A 20,361-nucleotide genomic window follows, 5' to 3' on the forward strand; every position below is an offset into this window, starting at 1 on the left:
ACACCAAGGAATAGAGAATGCTGGATATGGTAAATATGTGGATAAATATAAAATATACCTTAATCGCTTTTAGATCTATTTTTACTTAAAGCAAAAATAATAATGATGTATCATGGGATTTATAGAAATGTAGAAGTAATGTGTCTCACAATATGGGAGATAGGAAAACTAAAGGATACTGTTTTAAAATTTTTCCTTTAATGTCAAATGAGAGTAAGATACACTGTGTTAAGTAAAAGACGTTTATTGTAAATCTAACAACTGAAATATAAAACAAAGTTATATAAAATAAGCCAGAGAGCACAGAAAATAAAATTTAAAAAGAAGTCAATCTAAAAGAAAGCAATGGAAGATGAAAAATAGGACAGAGTATAATGGGAAAATTGAAAGCAAATAGCAAGATAAATTTATTGATTGACTGATTTTTATTTTTGTTGTTGCTGTTGTGTGACTTTTTTTAAAATCTGCTATAACTGCCACACTATTATCCATTTAATATATGAAGCAGTTAGAATATATAAAATCTCTTGGAAAGCAGGCAGGGTTTAAAAAGTAACAACAAAGTAAACTGAGGCCCAGGGAGGGGAAGGGATGGTGCCTGGGCCGCAAAGCCCTACACCTGGGCTTGCTCGACTGAGATACCAGCGACCCACCCCACCGCCACTTGCGTGAGGGTGAGCAAGGCTACAGGACGACTCCACCTTCCTTCCTGCCTGTACAGATAAGGAAAGTGAGGCCATACGAGTGGCTGGGGCCTGGGAGGCCCTTGTCTCGTTGCTCAGCCTGGAAGAGGACACGTCCACTTTTGACTCTGCAGCAAAGGATATCAGTCACTTGCAGCTTCCCATCCTCTGAGCCTCAGTTTCTCCATGGAGAACTAAGGCCCAGCTGGTCCCCTCCAGGGCAACTTACCCGAACTAGCAGAATGTGGGAGGCCAAGATAAATTCAGATTTAAACCTAACCATACTGAAAATTACATTCAATATAAATGAATAGCTCAATTAAAAACCAGAGATTGACAGATTGGCTAAAAAAAGCAAGACCTAGTTATATGCTGTGTAAATTATAAGGAGTAAGACAGGGGAGCAGATATGGCTCAAGAAGTTGAGTGCCCGCCTCCCATACGGAAGGTCCTGGTTTGGTTCCTGGTGCCTCCTAAAGAAACCAAATAAACAACAAGCAAAAACAATGAGCAGACAATAAGCAAAAACAGCGAGCAGATAACAAGCAAAAACAAACAAGCAGGGAGCAAATGTGGCTCAAGCCATTGAGTGCCTACCACCTACATGGGAAGTCCCAGGTTCGGTTCCTGATGCCTCCCTAAAGAAAAAAACAAGCAGACAATGAGCAATGAGCAAATAGATGAGGAAGCCAAAAAAGAAAAATTAAAGAATAAAAGAAAAGCATGGATAAAGATGTACTATGCAGGGAAATGGACTTGGCCCAATAGATAGGGCATCTGCCAACCACATGGGAGGTCCATGGTAAAAACCCCGGGCCTCCTTGACCCGTGTGGAGCTGGCCCATGCACAGTGCTGATGCGCTCAAGGAGTGCCGTGTCATGCAGCGGTGTCTCCCATGTAGGGAAGCCCCACGCGCAAGGAGTGTGTCCCTTAAGGAGAGCCGCCCAGCAAGAAAGAAAGGGCAGCCTGCCCAGGAATGGCGCTGCCCACATGGAGAGCTGACACAACAAGATGACACAACAAAAAGAGACACAGATTCCCGGTGCTGCTGATAAGGATAGAAGTGGTCACAGAAGGACACACAGCGAATGGACACAGAGAGCAGACAACTGGGGGAAAAGGGGAGAGAAATTAAAAAAAAAAAGGTACTATGCAAACACTAATCAGAACAAAGCAGGATTGGGTTATATTAATATCAAAGTAAATATTCAAGCAAGGATTATTACCAGGGATAAAGAAAATCATTTCATAATAATAAAGGGGTCAAATCATCATGAGGCCATAGCATCCTAAATATGCATGCATCTAATAACAGAGGTTCAAAATACATGTAGCAAAAACGTACACAACTGAAATCCATGTATATAATTGAAGAGTCCTATACTCTTCTCTCAGTAATTGACAGAACAACTACACAGAATTATCAGTAAGAATACATGAGATTTGAATAACACTACCAGTTAACTTCAGTAATTGGTTATCTACAGAATTTTCCACACAATAAAAGTAGCACAATTCTTTAAAAAAGTATAATTGGAATATTTACCAAAGTAATCTATATTGGGGCCATAACACAAGTCAATAAATTTAAGAGGACTGAAATTACATGAAGTGTGTTCTCAACCAACAAGAAATAAAACTAGAAAGGAATAACAGAAGTATTTCCACAAAAATATTTAAATGCTTGGAAATTAAACATTTTCTAAATAACCTACAGATCAAAGAACAAATCACATGGAAATTAGAAACTATTTTTGAATTGAATGGAAATAAAAACACATATATCAAAATTTATGGGAGTCAGCTGAAGCAGTATTTGGAAGATAATTTCTGGGATTAAAATGCTCATATGAGGAAAGAAGAAACCCTCAATTGAATTTATTTGAATTTCTATCCCCCCCGCCCCCCAAAAAAAAACCTTTAAAAGAAGAATAAATTAACACAAAGTTAGGAGAAGGAATAAAATAATAAATATAGAGGCAGAAATCAATGAAATATTTGGGAATTAACTAGGCATCTATCTCTCTCTTCACACAGTCTCAGGGATTCTCTATGCGGTCTCTGTCCGTGATCTGGTTTTATGCTCCTCACAGCATGGAAGCTTCAGGGTAGGTGGACATTTTACATAGCAGCTAAGGGCTCCAAACGTGAGTACCCCAGCTAATGAGATGGAGGCTGCATTGCCTTTTATCATCGACATTGAGAAAACACAAAGGTTCACATCTGCCACATTCTATCTATTAAAATAAGTAACAAGCCTGCCCAGAGTCAAGGGGAGGGGAATTAGATGCCATCTCTTATTGAGGTAGCAACAGGGTTTTTAAAAAGTATGTGGGGAAGGAGATACAGTTAAAGACATCTTGGAACAATATAAGCCATCACACTGTAGATTGGAGTTGACATCTAGTATCATTTCCCTTTATCTTGAAAAACTACCTTTTATATTTCTTGTGGTGCAGATCTTCTGCTGACAAATTCTCTCAATTCTGCTTATTTGAAAATGTCTTTATTTCACCTTTATTTCTTTTAGTTGTAAAAAACATATTTATAAGCTAAAATTTCCCAATTTAACCACTTTGAAGTACATAATTCAGTGGCATTATTTACATTAACAATGCTGTGCTATCATCATCACCATCCATTACCAAAACTTTTCTATTACCCCAAACAGAAATTCTGTTCCCCTTCCCCACTCCTGTACCTGGTAACTCATAATCTACTTTATGTTTCTATGAATTTGCATATTCTATTTATTTCATAGAAAAGAAATTATACTATATTTGTCTTTTTGTGTCTGCTTTATATCACTCAACATGATGTTTTCAGGTTTCCTGCATGTTACAGCATGTATCAGAACTTCATTCTTTATTATGGCTGAATGATATGCCATTGCAAGTATCTTCCACATTAAAAAAAAAATTATTCCCCCCGCTTGCGACTTGCTTGCTGTCTGCTCTCTGTGTCCATTTGCTGCACATTCTTCTGTGTCTGCTTGTCTTCCTTTGTTGGGTCTTCTTGCTGTGCCAGCTTTCCACGGGCGTGAGCTGTAACCTTTCCACAGGCACAAGCCGTGAGCTCTCTTGTAGGCGTGGGCCGTCAGCTCCCTGCGGGTCAGCTTGCCTTCACAAGGAGGTGAGCCGAATCAATTGAGCCATAGCTGCTTCCTTACCACATTTTGTTTATCCCTTCATTTGCTGATAGACACTTGGGTTGCTTATAACTTTTGACAATTGTGAATAATGCTGCTATGGACATCAGAGTGCAAATATCTGTTTGAGTCCCTGCTTTTAATTCTGTTGGGTATATACCTTGAGATGCTATTGCTGGTATAGAGTAGTTCTATGCTTAACTATTTGAGGAACTGCCAAACTGTTTTCCACAATGGCTACATCATTCTACATTCCCACCAATACTGTACAATGGCTCCTATCTCTCCGCATCCTCACAAACACTGGCTATTTTCCATTTTTAAAATAATACCCACTCTAGTGGGTATGAGACAGCATTCCATTGTGGTTTTGATTTGCATTCCTAATTGCTAAGGATGTTGAGTTTCTTTTCATGGGTTCATTGGTCATTTGTATATCTTATTTGGGGAAATGTCTATTCAAGTTCTATGTCCATTTTTACTTGGGTTTGTCTTTTTGTTTTTGAGTTGTAAGAATTATTTACATATTCTGGATATTAAACTCTCATGACATATATGGTTTCCAAGTATTTTCTCCCACTGTGTTGGTGATTTTAACTTCCTTGATAATGTCCTTTATTGAGCACAAGTTTTTTTAATTTTGATCAAGTCCAATTTTTTTCTTTTATTGTGCGTGTTCTTGGTGTAAAGTTGAAGATCCCATTGCCTAATACAATATCCTGAAAGAATTTTACTGTTTTCTTCTAAGAGTTTTATAATTTTAGCTCTTATATTTGGTTGTCATTCCATTTTGAGTGAATTTTTAAAATACAGTATGAGGTAGGGGTCCACTTTCATTCATTTATATGTGGACATGCAGTTTCCCCAGCATCATTTAAGAGACTATTCTTACCTCATTGAGTGACACCAACTGTCAAAAATCAATTGCCAATTGCTGTTTGGGTTTATTTCTGAACACTAAATTCTATTTTGTTGGTCTGTATGACTGTCCTTGCGCTAGCCGCACACTGTTTTGATTACTGTGACTTGTAACATGTTTTGAAATCATCAGGAAGTGTGAGTCCTCCAACCCTTTTCTGTTTTTTCAAGATGGTTTTGACTATTTTGGGTCCCCTGTCCTTCCAAATGAATTTGATGTTAACTTTTCCATTTCTGCAAAGAGTTTGTTATAATTTTGATTGGGATTTCGTCAAATCTGTAAATTGCTTTGGGTAAACATCTTAATGATATTCAGTCTTCCAACCCATGAGCACGGAACAGCTTTCTATTTATTGAGGTCTTTAATTTCTTTCAGTAATGATTTGTAGCTTTGCATGTACAAGTCCTTTAAGTCCTTGGTTAAATTTATTCCTTGATATTTTATTCTTTTAGATGCTATTATAAATCTGTTCATCTTCTTGAGTTTCTTTTTTGGATTGTTCACTGGTATATAGAAACATCACTGATTTTTTGTGCTTATTTGTACCTTGAGAGTTTGTAGAATTCATATATTAGCTCTAGTAACTTCCTTGTAGATTCTTCAGGATTTTCTTTAAATAGGATCATGTCATCCAACTTGGATGCCTGTTATTTCTTTTCCTTGCTTAATTTCTCTTGCAAGAATTTTCAGTACAATGTTGAACAGCAGTGGTGAAAGCAGGTATCCTTGCCTTCTTCCACATTTTAGGGGGAAAGTTTTCAGTCTTTCAACATTGAGTATGATATTAGCTATGGGTTTTTCATAAACACTTTATCATGTTGAGGAAGTTTCCTCCTATTCTAGCTTTCTCACAATTTTAATAAAGAAAAAGGTGCTGGATATTGTCAAATGCCTTTGTATCAACTGAGATTATCCTGTGGTTTTTTTCCCCTTCATTTTATTAATTTCGTCTATTATATTGATTGATTTTCTCATGTTGAACCACCCCTGCACTTCTGAGATAAATCCCACTTGGTTCTGATGTATATCCTTTCAGTGTGTTGCTGGATTCAGTTTTGTCTTGGTCTGGAATCCTCCTTCTTGTGATATATTTATCTGGCTTTGATATTAGGGTTCACCTTTATTTTTTAATTTTTTAAAAGATTTATTTATTTCTCCCTCTTCCCTCCATTGCTTGCTCTCTGTCCATTTGCTGTGTGTTCTTCTGTGTCTGTTGTATTCTCATTAGGCAGCTCCAGGAACTGGTCTTGGGACCTTTCGGAGTGAGAGAGAGGTGATCATCCTCTTGTACCACCTCAGCTCCCTTGGTCTGCTGCATCTCTTATTATCTCTCTTCTATGTCTCTTTTTGTTGCGTGATCTGGCTGCACCAGCTCTCTGCGTGGGCCAGCACTCCACGTGGGCCAGCTTGCCACACAGGCCATCTTGCCTTCACTAGAAGGACCTGGGTATTGAACCCTGGACCTTCTATATGGGAGATGGGAGCCCAATTGCTTGAGCCACATGTGCTTCCCACGCCTCTATTTTTGAAGCATATTTTCAGAAGATACAAAGTTTAGTTGATAGTTGTGTTTTTTTTGTTTTTTTTTAATTTCAATACTTTATAGATGCCATTCTACTTTTTCTGGTTTGTAGTGTTTCTGGTAAGAAGAAAGCAGTAATTCTTATCATTGCTTTTCATTATGTAAAATGGGTTTTCTTCTTTGGCTGCTTTAAGATAGTCTATCTTCGGTTACTAGCAAATTGACTATATGCACCTGGGGGTGGCTTTCTGTGCATTCATACCGCTAAACATTTGCAGTGCTCCTTTTTTTTAAAAAAAAAATTTATTTTTTATTTTTCTTTCCTGTTCCCCCTTCCCATCCCCCATTGCCTGCTCTCTTTTGTCAGTTCACTGTGTGTTCTTCTGTGTCCACTTGCATTCTCATCAGGCACAGGCAGCACCAGGAATCTGTGTCTCTTTTTTTGTTACATCATCTTGTTGTGTCAGTTCTCCATGTTTGCAGTGCCACTCCTGTGCAGGCTGTGCTTTTCCTGTGGGGTGGCTCTCCTTGCAGGGCACATTCCTTGTGTGTGGGGCACCCCTACACAGGGGACATCCCTGCATGGCATGGCACTCCTTGCATGCAACAGCACTGCGCGTGGACCAGCTCACCACACGGGCCAGGAGGCCCTAGGTTTGAACCCTGGACGTCCTATATGGTAGGTAGATGCTCTATCAGTTGAGCCACATCTGCTTCCCTGCAGTGCTCCTTAAATCAATGAGTTAGTGCTTTTTATTGAACTTTTCAGTCATATTCACGTCACATCCATCTTTACTTTTAAGTTATTAATTATACTTATATTAGATTTTCTAATGCCCTATTATTTCCAACATCTGTTTTGTCAGTGGGATTTTTGCTTTTTTTTTTTTCATTTTGTTATGGGTCAAATTTTCCTGCATCTTTGCATATTAAATTTTAGCTTTCTGTAGCTATAGAATTTTACTTGAGATTTTTTTTGTCTTCCTCTTCTTTAAAGACCTGTGAGGTTTGTTCTGTCAGGCAGTTATTTTATTGTCAGATCAGCTTTGTTTTGTCAAGTTTTGTTTTTTTAAATTAAATTAAATTAAATTAAATTTTAAAGTGGTTTTATTGAGATATATTCACATACCATACAATCTAGTCAAAAAGTATAATCAATGGCTTTTAATATAATAACAATGTTGTGCATTCATATGCAAAAGAATTTTAGAACAATTTCATTGTTCCAAAAAACTACACACCTCTCAATCCCTCTATCCTTCCACAGCCCTACTATAACCACTTATCTAATTTCATCTTTATAGATCGATTTATATTTACATATTAAATAAATGGAATCATGTAATATGTAGTGCTTTGTGTCTGACTTCTTTCACTTAACAGAATGGTTTTTTTCAGTCTGATAGTCATGTTTTGTAACATTAACATACTTTCGTTCAGTTTCAAAGAAAAACAGTCTAATATATGCAATATTACCCATATTCATATTTCACATGAGGTTTTACTATGCTATGTAACATTTTTTTAGCTTTCCTTTTAGTAATTTACATGACCTTAAACATTCCCTTTCAACCCATACCCATATAATAGCACTGCTGGTTATCAACACTATGATATGCTTTCACCTTTTCTTATCATTTCCAAATATCAACACACATCCTTTTTACCAATTTTGCACTAATTAATCCTCAGCTTTCCATTCTCTAAACTCCAAAAGATTACACAATACATTTAGTTCATAATAGCACAATCATACAATATTTATCCTTTTGTGTCTGGCTTGCTTCACTCAGTGTAATGTCTTCCAGGTTCATCCATGTTGTCATATGTTTTACAACTTTATTTCTTGTTAAGCTGCATAATATTCCCTGTGTGTATATACCACAGTTTGTTAATTCATTCATTGGTTGATGAACACCTGGATTGTTTCCATCTTTTAGCAATGGTGAATAACGCCACTATGAACATTGGTGTGCAGATGTCTGCTCATGTCTCTGTTCTCTGTACTTCTGGGTATATACCTAGTAATGGTATTGCCAGGTCACATAGCAAATTTACATTCAATTTCTTTAGGGACTGCCCAACAGTCCTCCACAGTGGCGGTACCATTCTACATTCCCACCAACAGTGAATAACTGTTCCTATCTCTCCACATCCTTTCCAACACTTGTAGTTCTCTTTTTAATAGTGGCTATTCTAATAGGTATGAAATGATATCTCACTGTAGTTTTGATTTGTATTTCCCTAATTGCTAGTGATGTTGAACATTTTTTCATTTGTTTCTTTGCCATTTGTATTTCTTCCTTGGACAAATGTCTATTCAAGTCCTTTGCCCATTTTTTAATCTGGTCATTTGTCTTTTTATTGTTGAGTTGTAGCATCTCTTTATATATCACAGATATTAAACCCTTATCAGATATGTGATTTCCAGATATTTTCTCCCATTGAGTTGACTACCTTTTTACCCTTTTGACAAAGGCAGACTTGTTATTAGGCTTTGTTAGAGTGGTCAAGAGTAGCTCTTACTCTAGAGCTTGAGTAGCACTCTTAAAGCAGGCCTATCTGGGGTCTTACTGAATGCACAAATGTTTAACTGGTCTCTTCACTCTGGTTGGTGAGAAAATTGTTATCTTCTAGCACTCAGTGACCTCTGGCATACCTGTTCAACTCAGACCCCCAGTGACTGTCTTTACCAGGCCTCACAGAGTCTCACAGACTCTGTGCATGGTAGCTTAGTTTGGAACAGTCCCAACGGCTCTCCAGTGAAGATTTCTAGAACTACTTCTTTGCACAGTTTCCCAGCTCTCTGGTACCTTGTCCCACAAATCCCAGCTCTCTCACCAACCCTGAACTCCAATTTCTTGTGGGGTTTTTGTTGTTGTTGTTTCTGGCATGTGCAATCACTGTTCTTTATTTGTACTCTACTTTCCTATACTGTTATTTGGGTAATGCCCCCAGAGTGAAAGTCAGGATTAATGTCAAACTTAATTTGTGCGCTTCCTTTTTCTGAAGGATCACAGTGTATACCTTCTGTGGTCGAATGCGTGAAAGGAGTTCCTTCACATAGTTTATCCAGTTTTACAGTTGTTTATGACAGAAATGTAAGTTTGATACCTGGTACTCAGTTATTCTGTGATGGCTAGGATTGGAAGTTCCTATTAATATCTTTTAAAGTTAAGCTCCTATTAATAACTTTTTAACTTAAAAATAGCATAACCAATAAAAAATTAATATCTAGTCATCAAATTCAACGAAGAGAAACTAATAAGCAATAAAAATAAAAAGGTGTTTTAGGGGCATTAGCAGACCCAGGTAAGTTTCTACCATTTAATTTACTTAGAATTAGAAAAAATTTTCCAAGAGCCATATAAATTTTTGTTTTTTTTTCATTTTTCACTGATAGCACAGTGAAGCACTCTTCATTCCTGCCTTCTTGCTTTCTAGCCAGACCCTAATTTTGTGTTCAGTTCCAAGTGAACGATTCATGATGAGTCAATTATGCCAATAATGATGCTCCTCTTTCACTTTGCCAGATACTTTGTTTCCCAACCTTCCTTAAAGCTAGAAGTGACCATGTGACTGGGTTCTGGCCAATGAAACATAGAAAAGGAAGTTTGCTAAGGTTCTTAAAAGTATGTTATTTTTCTTCATAAAAGAAACTAATGAGGCTGGCCATTTATTCATATCTACAGTGTGGGGTTTCTTCTGGCTATATTACATATGAGGATGAAAATTCCACACTTCAAAGATGGCAGAAGAGAAGGATCAAAAAAGCATAGTTGGGAAGCAGCTGTGGCTCAATCAGTTGGGCTCCCGTCTACCATATGGGAGGCCCTGGGCTCACATCCTGGGGCCTCCTTGTGAAAGCAGGCTCACCCACATGCTGTGCAGAGCTACCTGGCCCGCAGACACTGCAGAGCACCGCCTGGCCCTGCAAGCACCACAGAGAGCCGACTCGGCAAGGTGACACAACAAAAAAGGGAGACAAGCAAAAAAAAAACAAAAAGCAAAACACAGACACAGGAGAGCCTGCAGCAAATGGACACAGAAAGCAGTCAGCAAGCAAGCCACAAGGGGGGAGGGGAAATAAAATAAATAAATACAGACACAGAAGAACGCACAGTGAATGGACACAGAGGTCAGACAGCACGCAAAAAGCCACAAGGGGCAGGTGGGAGGAGATAAAAAAATTAAAAAAGCATAGGTCCTTATTAGTTGTCCTGGGTGAGTCCATTGAACTGGAAAGTAGGTGTTGCAACTCTGCTGAGATTCAGGATGGACAACATCCATCCCAAGGAACAGAGAGTGTCTGCAACTGCAGGCAAGACATTTCTATCTATCTGCCCCATGGGACCTAGGCCCCCTCTCAATTAGGAACAGAGTGGGTATCACCATCCCCAAATCCTCAAGATTGGGGAATGAACAATGGACTAAAGTAGAATTATTATTATTCTATTATAGACTTATTATTATTCTGGCAGTGGAAGAACTTTCATCACTGATATAAAGGCAGTGGCCACCAGAGGTTCTGAGGTAAGAAAGAGGGAAGAACAGGTGTAAAATGGGGGCATTTTCAGGACATTGGATCTGTCCTGCATGACATTCCAATGATGGGTACAGGTCATCATATATTTTGTCATAACCTACAAAATTGTGTGGAATAGAGTGTAAACTATAATGCAAACTATAGTCCATGGTTAGTAGCAATGTTTCAATATGTTTTCTCAATTTTAGCAAATGTACCACACTAATGAAGGTTGTTGTTAATGTAGGAAAGTGTGAGAGGGGGAAGGGGTGGGACATATGGGAATCCCCATATTTTTTATGAACATTTACATAATCTAAAGCTTCTTTAAAAATAAAAAAAAAAAGAGCATAGGTCCACAATGATGTCATTGAGCAGCTAAATAAAACTAATTTATAAAACCTTAAACAGAGTTTGATATTTTTTCCTGTAATTAAAAGCATTTCTGATTCATAAGTGCACATACGACTCATTCTTTAGAATAAGAGTTTGCAGAATATGGTTGATTGTAAATTCAGATGGACTATATGCTTTATGAATATACATCAATAAAATTAATTTTAAAAAGAGAAGAGTTTGTAGGTAATATATAAAATAAAAAGGGAGTGATTGAAGTCTTTTGACTAAATTTCAGGTTTTCTGTGGTGTCTATTAAATGCATGTCTGCTTTATATCCCCCACTAGAGTGCAAGCTTCCTTGAGGTCAGGGATATTGTTTGTTTAAGTATGACCTACGTACTTTATGGTGCTGAAATTAGTTTACTGCTAGATTCTATTTCCAGATGTCCCTTAAGTTATCTCTAGTTTTGCTTTGACTCCATCAGGAACAAGGAGCTCACAAACCTAAAACATTTTTTCACAGAAGTGAGTATGCACAGAGGACAAATAAGCAAAGTTCATTGCCTTACGTTCACATTCTCTGACATCCAAGTTGAACTGCTGTAATGCTCCCAAGGTGAGTTGCCTTACTTCAGCTTCCAGCAAAAGTTGCATCAAGGATGTGGCCAAATGCTTGCAAGCTGACATGCATGCTGTCTGGGCCACCTTTCCCTGAAACAAAAGCGTATAAGTCATACTGTTAATGGATGAAAATTGAAATTCCAATGAAAATTAAAACCACTTCTTTTCAACTAGTGACTGCTAATATGTAATTTGGCCAGAAGAAACCCTACATTGTAGGTATTGATACCCTTGCATTCAAATACTGTTGGAATTTATAAGGTAGATGCCAACTTAGCTGGGAACTCGGTCATCTTTGGTCCTGGTAGCTGTAATACCAGCAGAAATTTTAAAGCCGGGATATTTAGTCAAGAAATACTTTGAGAATATTCCAGAGAATAAATTTTTTAAAAAGCCCTTCCAAAAAAACCATAATTCTTAGTAAGCAAATCTAAACAATAATCTCTAACTAGAAGAGATTTTATTTAGAAAACGAAGTGTTTACTGCTTTATGATTTATTTAATGCATATAAAACTAAGACTTAAAAATAAAGCATTTTTTTTAAAAAAAGGATGAATTTCCTGAAAAAAAAGAACACTGAGGTTTATCAACATAAACTTTAAGTGAATATTAAAAATACAGATATTAAAATTAATATTTTATTATATTCTCTTTAAAAGAGTCAGAGCATTTGTCATGTACTGAATTATATTTAGACCAAGATTCAATTTATACACTGTAAAAGATATATAGACTTTTTTACGGATTATTTTTATATTATTTATTATCCATTCTGAAACACAGGATAATGTTTTGAAAGTCTGAATTCTCAAATAATCTATGAATCTTCCCTTTTTTTTAAAATTGTGAAATATTTTATCCATCCAGAAACATATAGAAGATGATGAATACTTATGTACCTGCTAAACATTACAAATACACTTTAAGCCCTGTGTGATCTCATCAATAATTCTTTTTTCCTTTTCTTCAGAGGTGTAAGGTATTCTATGAATATTTAACAAATACTATTATGATAATTGTATAACCAGAAGCAATATATTGCATTATTTTGCATATTTTGGAACTTTCTGTAAATAGTGTCATAATGCAATGTGCCCTTCTGCAACATAGCTTTACAGTTAGATATTATGCTTTTTTTTAATTTAAAGATTTATTCTTTATTTCTCTCCCCTTCCCCTCTCCCCATTGTCTGCTCTCTGTGTCCATTCACTGTGTGTTCTTCTGTGTCTGCTTGCATTCTTGTCAGTGGCATCAGGAATCTGTGTCTTTTTGTGTTGTGTCATCTTGCTGCATCAGCTTTGTGTGTGTATGGCGCCACTCCTGAGCAGGCTATGCTTTTTTTGTGTGGTATGGCTCTCCTTGCAGGGTTCACTCCTTGTGCGTAGGGCTCCGCTATGCAGGGGACACCCCTGCGTGGCACAGCACTCCTTGTGCACATCAGCACTGAGCGTGGGCCAGCTTACCACATGGGTCAGGAGGCCATGGGTTTGAACCCTGGACCTCCTATATGGTAGGCAGATTGCTCTATTGAGCCAAATCCACTTTCCTACTTGATGTAGGTAGCTGCAATTCATCCCCTTAATTGTTCCACAGTATTCTGCTTTAGGAGTATGCCACAACTTGCTTTTCTCTTGTTGGAGATTGAGGTTGTTTTTCTCCTCCTTTTTTTTTTTTTTCTATTATAAAAGGAGTAGATTATAGAGTATTATAGGTATAATAAGAGATCATGAAAATGCCAGATTGTGACTACCTTGTCCCATTTATACATATATTTTTTCATTTGTTTCTACAGGGCCAGGGTCTCACACCAAAGTAGCAGGCTTTAAATGGTTTAACTGGACCTCAAAAAGATGAGTCCCTAGTATCTCTGAATGTGATCTTATTTGGAAATAGGGTTGTTACAGATGGAATTAGGCAAGTTTAAATAAGGTCATAGTGGAGTAGGGTGGGCCCTTAAGCCAATATGACTTGTGTCTTTATAAGAAGGGGAGAGGAGACACAGACAGACACAGAGGGGAAAATGCCACATGATGTGGCAGAGAATGCCACAGGATGCTGGTAATCTATCACCAGGAGCCAGGAGAACATTTTGGACAGATTCTTCCCTACAGACATCAAAGGAAGTATTGCCCTCCTGACATTGTGTTTTCAGACCTTCAGCCCCAGAACTGTAAGAAAATCAATTTCTTTGAGATAAACCATCCAGTTTGTGGTACTTTGTTACAGCACTCCTAGTAAAATATGGGAGAAAATAAATAATATCACAGCGACTATTTTAATTTTCATACCTTTTTCTATACATAGAAAATTACCTTAGGATTGCTCATGGAACCTTCTAAGATGACAGGTATCAACATTATTATTCATAATACATATGTATATCTATGAAGAGAAACATAGGTAGAACTCAGAATACCAAACACCTATCTATAAATTGCTTTCTTGAAATATGTTTTGAAGTAAATGTTTCCAGATACTTCATTCCATAATCACCAGCACTAGGTACTATTATAATAAATTGTTTTACTAATTATAGAAAAGAGATGCTTCTTAAGTCTTTGACTACTTTGTGAGATCAACTATTTTTTAAAAGTTTATTAATTACTTGACTAACATTTTATTTTATAGTATAACTAACTACAGAATAAGAAACTATGATCTTAGTCTACATCTGTAAATGTGTATCATCTATCTGGTTCTGCTTGTATGTTCTGATGATCCACACTTTGTGGATTAAGACGACAAATGGAGATATTTAATTTAGGGAGTGAGACCAAGTGGGAAAAAGCAATAAAGGCATAAAAGATTCCAGAAGAGAAAGGTTATATTATAAAAGAAATTCACATTAAATGTTCAGTTAAACCCACTGGAGACCTGCAACAGGGCATCTCCAAGGAGCCATAAGGTTCAACATAGTTGTCAGACTATGCCCACTGTGAACTTTCAAAAGAGGCAGATCAGAGGTGTGAGAAGTCCTGTGCGTAGCAGTGGAGTGAAAAGAATGGGAAGTTGAGAGAAAGCACCACAAATCTCTTGGAAACTACTATATGCTAAAAATGTACATGGAGGTATTTGGCATCTTACGTTATTTCACTTAATCATTATAATCACCCCCAAGAAGCTGGAGTTTCTTACAGAGAAGAAACTAAGGTTCAATGAGGTTAAGAAATTTAGGCAAGCTCCTACAGCTATTTGGTATTTCTACTCCATCTCAATTTTTTATCTTTCCACTAAACCATCATGTAGAAAGAGGCTGTCAATCACTATATTACCCTGGAACAGTTGGACAAAACATGTCCAGAGAATAACAGTGTAAGATTAACAGGTTATCCAAGAATTAGGCTAAGCCCAAACAGGTTAGGTGGTAGTAATTCAGGAGCCACCTCTTCAAATTTCGAGTATCTGCTGGGGCATACAGTCTCACTTATGACTCAACATTCTTATCTAGACCAAGATATTAATGGACCCAATAAGCTAAATGTGGAGATACTGAAAAAACCAAAGGGTTAAAAAGCTCAGTATAGCTTGAGGCTGAGAAGATAGCATTTGAAAGAATAGTTTCAGTAGCACAAATAGATTTACCATGGAGAACCAAGCTGGCCTGGTAGAATAAAAATAAGCTATCTTAGTGTCAGAAAGAACCAAATTTGAATTTTTATCCTCATCACTTATTAGCTGCATGGTTTAGACTATGATTTTGGGCCTTTTTGAAAATATATATAAGTATATAAAGCTATAAATTTCCCTCTAAACTAGTGGTCCTAAACTGGGAGCAATTTTGTCCCCCAGAAGACATTTGGCAATGACTGAAGACATTTTTGGCTGTCACAATTGCAGGGGGAAGGCAAGGAAATGCTACTGGTATGGAATGAGTAGATGCTAGGGAAGCTGCTAAACATCCTAGAATGCATAAGACAACCCCTGACGCGAAAGAATCGCCTGCCCAAAATGTCAATACTGCTGCAGTTGAGAAACCTGGCTCTAAGCAGGGCATTAGCAGCATCCCACAAATTGTGACAGGGTATGTTTTCATTTCCAATCAGTTCAAAATATTTTCTAATTTCCCTTGTGGCTTCTTACTTGACAAATAGGTTATTTAGAAACATTTTGCTTAATTTCCAAAAATTAGGGTTTTTTTTTGGCATATGGGATTGTTATTGATTTCTAATTAAATTCTGTTGTAGATGACAAAGTAGCATATGATTTTATTCCTTTTAAATGTATTGAGACTTGTCTCATGGCACACAATATGGTCTAACTTAGTGAATAATTCATGTACACTGGAAAAGAATGAGTATTTTGGTGGTGGTAGAGTGCTCTATAAGTGTCAATTAAATCAAGTTGTTTGATAGTGTTGTTAAAGTCTATATCATTGTTGATATTCTACTTGTTTTATCAGTTACTGAAAATAGTGTAAAAACAGCCAACTATAATCATGGAATTTTCTATTTCTCCTTTCAGTTTTGTCAGTTTTTGCATTATGCATTTTGAAGATCTGTTTTTGAGCACAGACAGATTTAAGAGTATAATATCTTCGTGATGAATCGACCTTTTTATCTTCATGAAATGTCAGTCTTCATCCCTGGAATAATCCTTCTTCTGATATCCACTTAACCTGATATTAATGTAGGAATTCAATTTTCTTATGATTATTATTTGCATAGTAAAGCTTATTCCTTCCTATGAATTTAAACATATATATATATATTTATAATTTAAAGTTAGTTTCTTTTACACAGAATACAGTTGGGTCATCCTTTTTTATCTAGAACAAAAAATCTCTGCCAGCGTTTACATCATATAATTGTATTTAATATAATTAGTGATATGGTTGAATTTAAATCTATTCCCTTGACCTTAGATTTCTTTTTGTCTCAGCTGTTTCTATTTCATATTTTCCTACCTTCTTTTGAATTAACTGAATATTTTTATGATTGTCTTCAATGATTTACCTCTACTTTTGACTTACTAGCTATAACTCTTTATGTATTTAGTGGTTTCTCTAGGGTTTACAATACTCATTGACTTATCACAGTCTATCCTCAAGTAATACTATAACATTTTGTGAATAAAATAAGAATGATGTAACAGTACCCTTCCATTTCCCCTCTTCCTCCATTTGATTGCTTTCATATATTTTATTTCTATGTTATAAACTTTATAATTGGTTTATATTCAACAATCCATTATCTATTAAATTTATTAAAATGAGAAAATACTTTATCTTTTCTATATATTTTTCTTTCCTGTTACTCTTCATCCCTTTACATGTATCCAGATATCTATTTTGTGTTATTTTGTTTCTGCCTGGAAAATTTCCACTGCATTTTCTTGAAGTTCAGGTCTGCTGGTAAAAAATTCTCTCAGTTTTTCATTGTCTGCTGCATATAAGATTCCATGTTGACAGTCATTTTTAATGCTTTCAGCATTTTAAACATGCCCTTTCATTACTTTTTGAATAGTATAGTTTCCAGTGAAAAAGATGAATGCAGTCATTTTCATCAGTTTCTCTGAATGTAATGTGTCTTTTGTCTCTGCTTGCTTCTAAGATATTCTCTTTATTATTGTTTCTCAGCAATTTAATAATGATGTTCCTTGGTGTGTGTGTGGGGGGGTGGGGGTGTGTGCACGCGTATGTATCCTGCTTGGCGTTCATTGAGCTTCTTGGAAATATGGATTGATAATTTTCATGAATTTAGCACATTTTTTTCAACCATTATTTCTTCAAATACTTTTTCTATTTTTCATTCTTCTCCTCTCTTTCTGAGAGGCCAATTACACCTATGTGAGACTGCTTGATATTGTCCCACAGATCAATTAGCCCTGCCACATATCCTCCCCATTATTTCTCTTTGTTTTGACAGTTTCTATTTCTATGTTAAGTTCCTCAACCTTACCTTCTACAGTTGCTAATTTCTGCTGTTAATCCAATTCAGCAAATTTTTCATTTCTGATATTGTATTTTTGCATCCTTAGAATTTCCATTTGATTTCTTTTTTTTAGAACTTCTATGTGTCTCATGTTCATACTTTTCTTTAAATCTTGCATATACTGAGCATGTGTATATCAGTGTATTAAAGCACTTATCTGTTAGTTCTTCACCTCCCTCATTTCTGGATCTGTTTTTATGGACTATCTTTTCCCTTGTAATGGATCACATTCTCCTGCTTCTTAGAATATCTAGTAAATTTTTATTGTATATTGGATATTGTGAATGTTAGGTTGTTCAGTGTCTGGATTTTGCTGAATTTCTTTAAAGGGTGTTGGACTTTATTATGGCAAAGTTATTTTTGGATTGATTTGGAAATTTGGAAGCTTGTTTCTGTGCACTTTTATGTAGGGTCTAGAATCTTCTTTACTCTAGAGTTAGTTTAAACCTATCACTAACGCTACTTTAGACTCACTACTGAATCACTCTTCTGGTGGCTCTACTGAATACTCTAGAAGTTCAAGGATGTCTTTCACTTTCTACAGGTTGAAATTTGAACATCTACTCTCATGTGAGCTATGGCAATAGCACCCAGGTTCAGTGTCCAGGTAGTTGCTTTTTGCTGGGCCTCATGGATTTTTTATTCTCTATATGAGCAAGTAGGCATTCAGCCAAAGCCTCAAGGGTATCCAATGAAGATGTCTACAGCTATTCTCAACTTCTAAATGCTTCCTTGCAAATTTCAGCCATTTCGTCCCAAACTCCAACCTTTGTCTTCTCAACTCAGTGAGATTTCCATGCTCTACTTGGTATCACCCCTCCAGGCATCAGAGTTTGCAAAGTACCTGCAGGCAATTGTTGGGGCCAATTACAGGACACACTTCATTGGTTTTCCTTATCTCAAGGATCACTCTCATACTGCCTAAAACTGAAAACAGTTATTTCATTTATTTTGCCTGCTATTCTTGATGTTTATGGAGATGGCTGAGAGCAAGTCTGGTACCAGATACTGCATCATGGCCAGAGAATGCACCTTTAATTCTGCCCCCTTCTCCAGATGGCTACCTTGTCTGTCTGCTTGTTGTTTCCACTCGTTGTCTGCTTGTCTTCTTTAGGAGGCACCAGGAACTGAACCCGGGGCCTCCTGTGTGGGAGGCAAGTGCCCAACCACTTGAGTAACATCCATTCCCTGCTCATTGTGTCTGCTCATTCATCAGTTTGTTAAGTCAGCTTGTTGTATCTGCTTGTTTTCTTTAGGAGGCACTGAGAACTAAACCCAGGACCTCCCATGTGGGAGGCAGGTGCCCAACTGCTTGAGCTATATCTGCTCCTTGCACCTTTATTTTTTAAAGTATTAAATTTTAGATTGGTTTTATTTTGTTTTTGGAATTTAAAAGTTTCATTCTATTGTCTTCTGGCCTCCTTTGTTTCCACGAGAAGCTGGTTATCATTCTTACTGTTTTTCCCATGAATGTATTGTATCTTTTTTCAATGGCTGCTCTTAAGATTTTTTTTTTTTAATATTTGATATTCAGCAGTCTGACCATTATGTGTCTAGGTATATAGTTTACTTTGTATTTATTCTGCTTGAGTTTGCTGAGCTTCCAGAAAGTGTAGATTGATGCATTTCCTCAGATATGGAAAATTCTCAAGCATTATTTCTTTAAGTACTCCTTCTGTATTATTCTCTTTTCTTCCCTCTTTTTAGAACTTCTACTACATATGCATGTTAGACCTTAATTAAGTTCCACTTCTCTCTTATGTTGCATTCCATTTTTTAAGTTTAAATTTATAGTTTTATTCTTTTATTTCTCTTTTTGTGTTTCATTTTGGGTATTTTCTATAGGCCTTAATTTGAGTTCATTAATCTTGAAATTGCTTCGAGTATGCTGCAAAATCCATTTAATGTATTTTTTTAAAATAAAATTTTATTTAAGTATATCATTCATACATGAACATATATAAACAATAAGTGTACAGTAAAAGTTGTGAATTTACAAAACAAACATATTTATCATCATACAGGGCTCCCCTACATCATCCTGGTTGTGTCCGGCTTTTATTATTGTTATTTCTAACTAGAGGATAAGTTCAATACCAGTCACTGCATCATAACTAGAACTCAAAAAGAATCTTCTTAATTTGTCTGTTATATCAAGCTAGATATAAACTACCAATAGTAAGTTAATTAAGGAGTTCTTCCTTGTCCATAACTTTTTATATAGTTCAGTCTTGATTTCAAATACCAGGTTAGCAAATATTTTGGCTTTATAAAAAAAGAAAAATGTATACATATATGTGTCTTTTGAGTGCAAATTTTCAATAAGTGATAGGGAGTATAGCTAATCAATCAGGGTATACTTATTCAAGACAATAATAAAACAATGACAAACCTATTAATGTTTTAGTGCCATAGATCAGTAACAGTGTCAGAGGGAAAAAAAGAAAAATAAATAAATGTTAAGGAAATTGAGAAAGTACAGATATGTAGATTAATGAAAACCAACATATATTTTAAATACAATGCCCTACACACTGATTTTAACCTCTATAAGTCTCAGTTTCATCATCTGTAAAATGGGATTGTTAAAATGGTTAAATAAAAATGTCTATGAAGCATTTAGAACAATCCCTGGCCCTAATTAAGTGCTCATTGAATGCTGTATGTTTTTT

The 20,361-nt window shown here is 36.3% G+C and overlaps 1 protein-coding gene across 3 annotated transcripts in view; it reads right to left on the minus strand.

The window, feature by feature from the left end:
- The window catches only part of EXOC6B (exocyst complex component 6B), a 748,241-nt gene that overhangs the window by 184,625 nt on the left and 543,255 nt on the right, over positions 1-20,361 (minus strand). For all 3 annotated transcript variants that reach the window (XM_058278915.2, XM_058278913.1, XM_058278914.2), the window contains one exon: positions 11,707-11,848. In XM_058278915.2, coding sequence (XP_058134898.1) covers positions 11,707-11,848 — 142 coding nt within the window. The remainder of the gene's footprint in view (positions 1-11,706; positions 11,849-20,361) is intronic.

Source organism: Dasypus novemcinctus, chromosome 17 (genome assembly GCF_030445035.2).
Source record: "Dasypus novemcinctus isolate mDasNov1 chromosome 17, mDasNov1.1.hap2, whole genome shotgun sequence".
NCBI classification, from domain to species: Eukaryota; Metazoa; Chordata; class Mammalia; order Cingulata; family Dasypodidae; genus Dasypus; species Dasypus novemcinctus.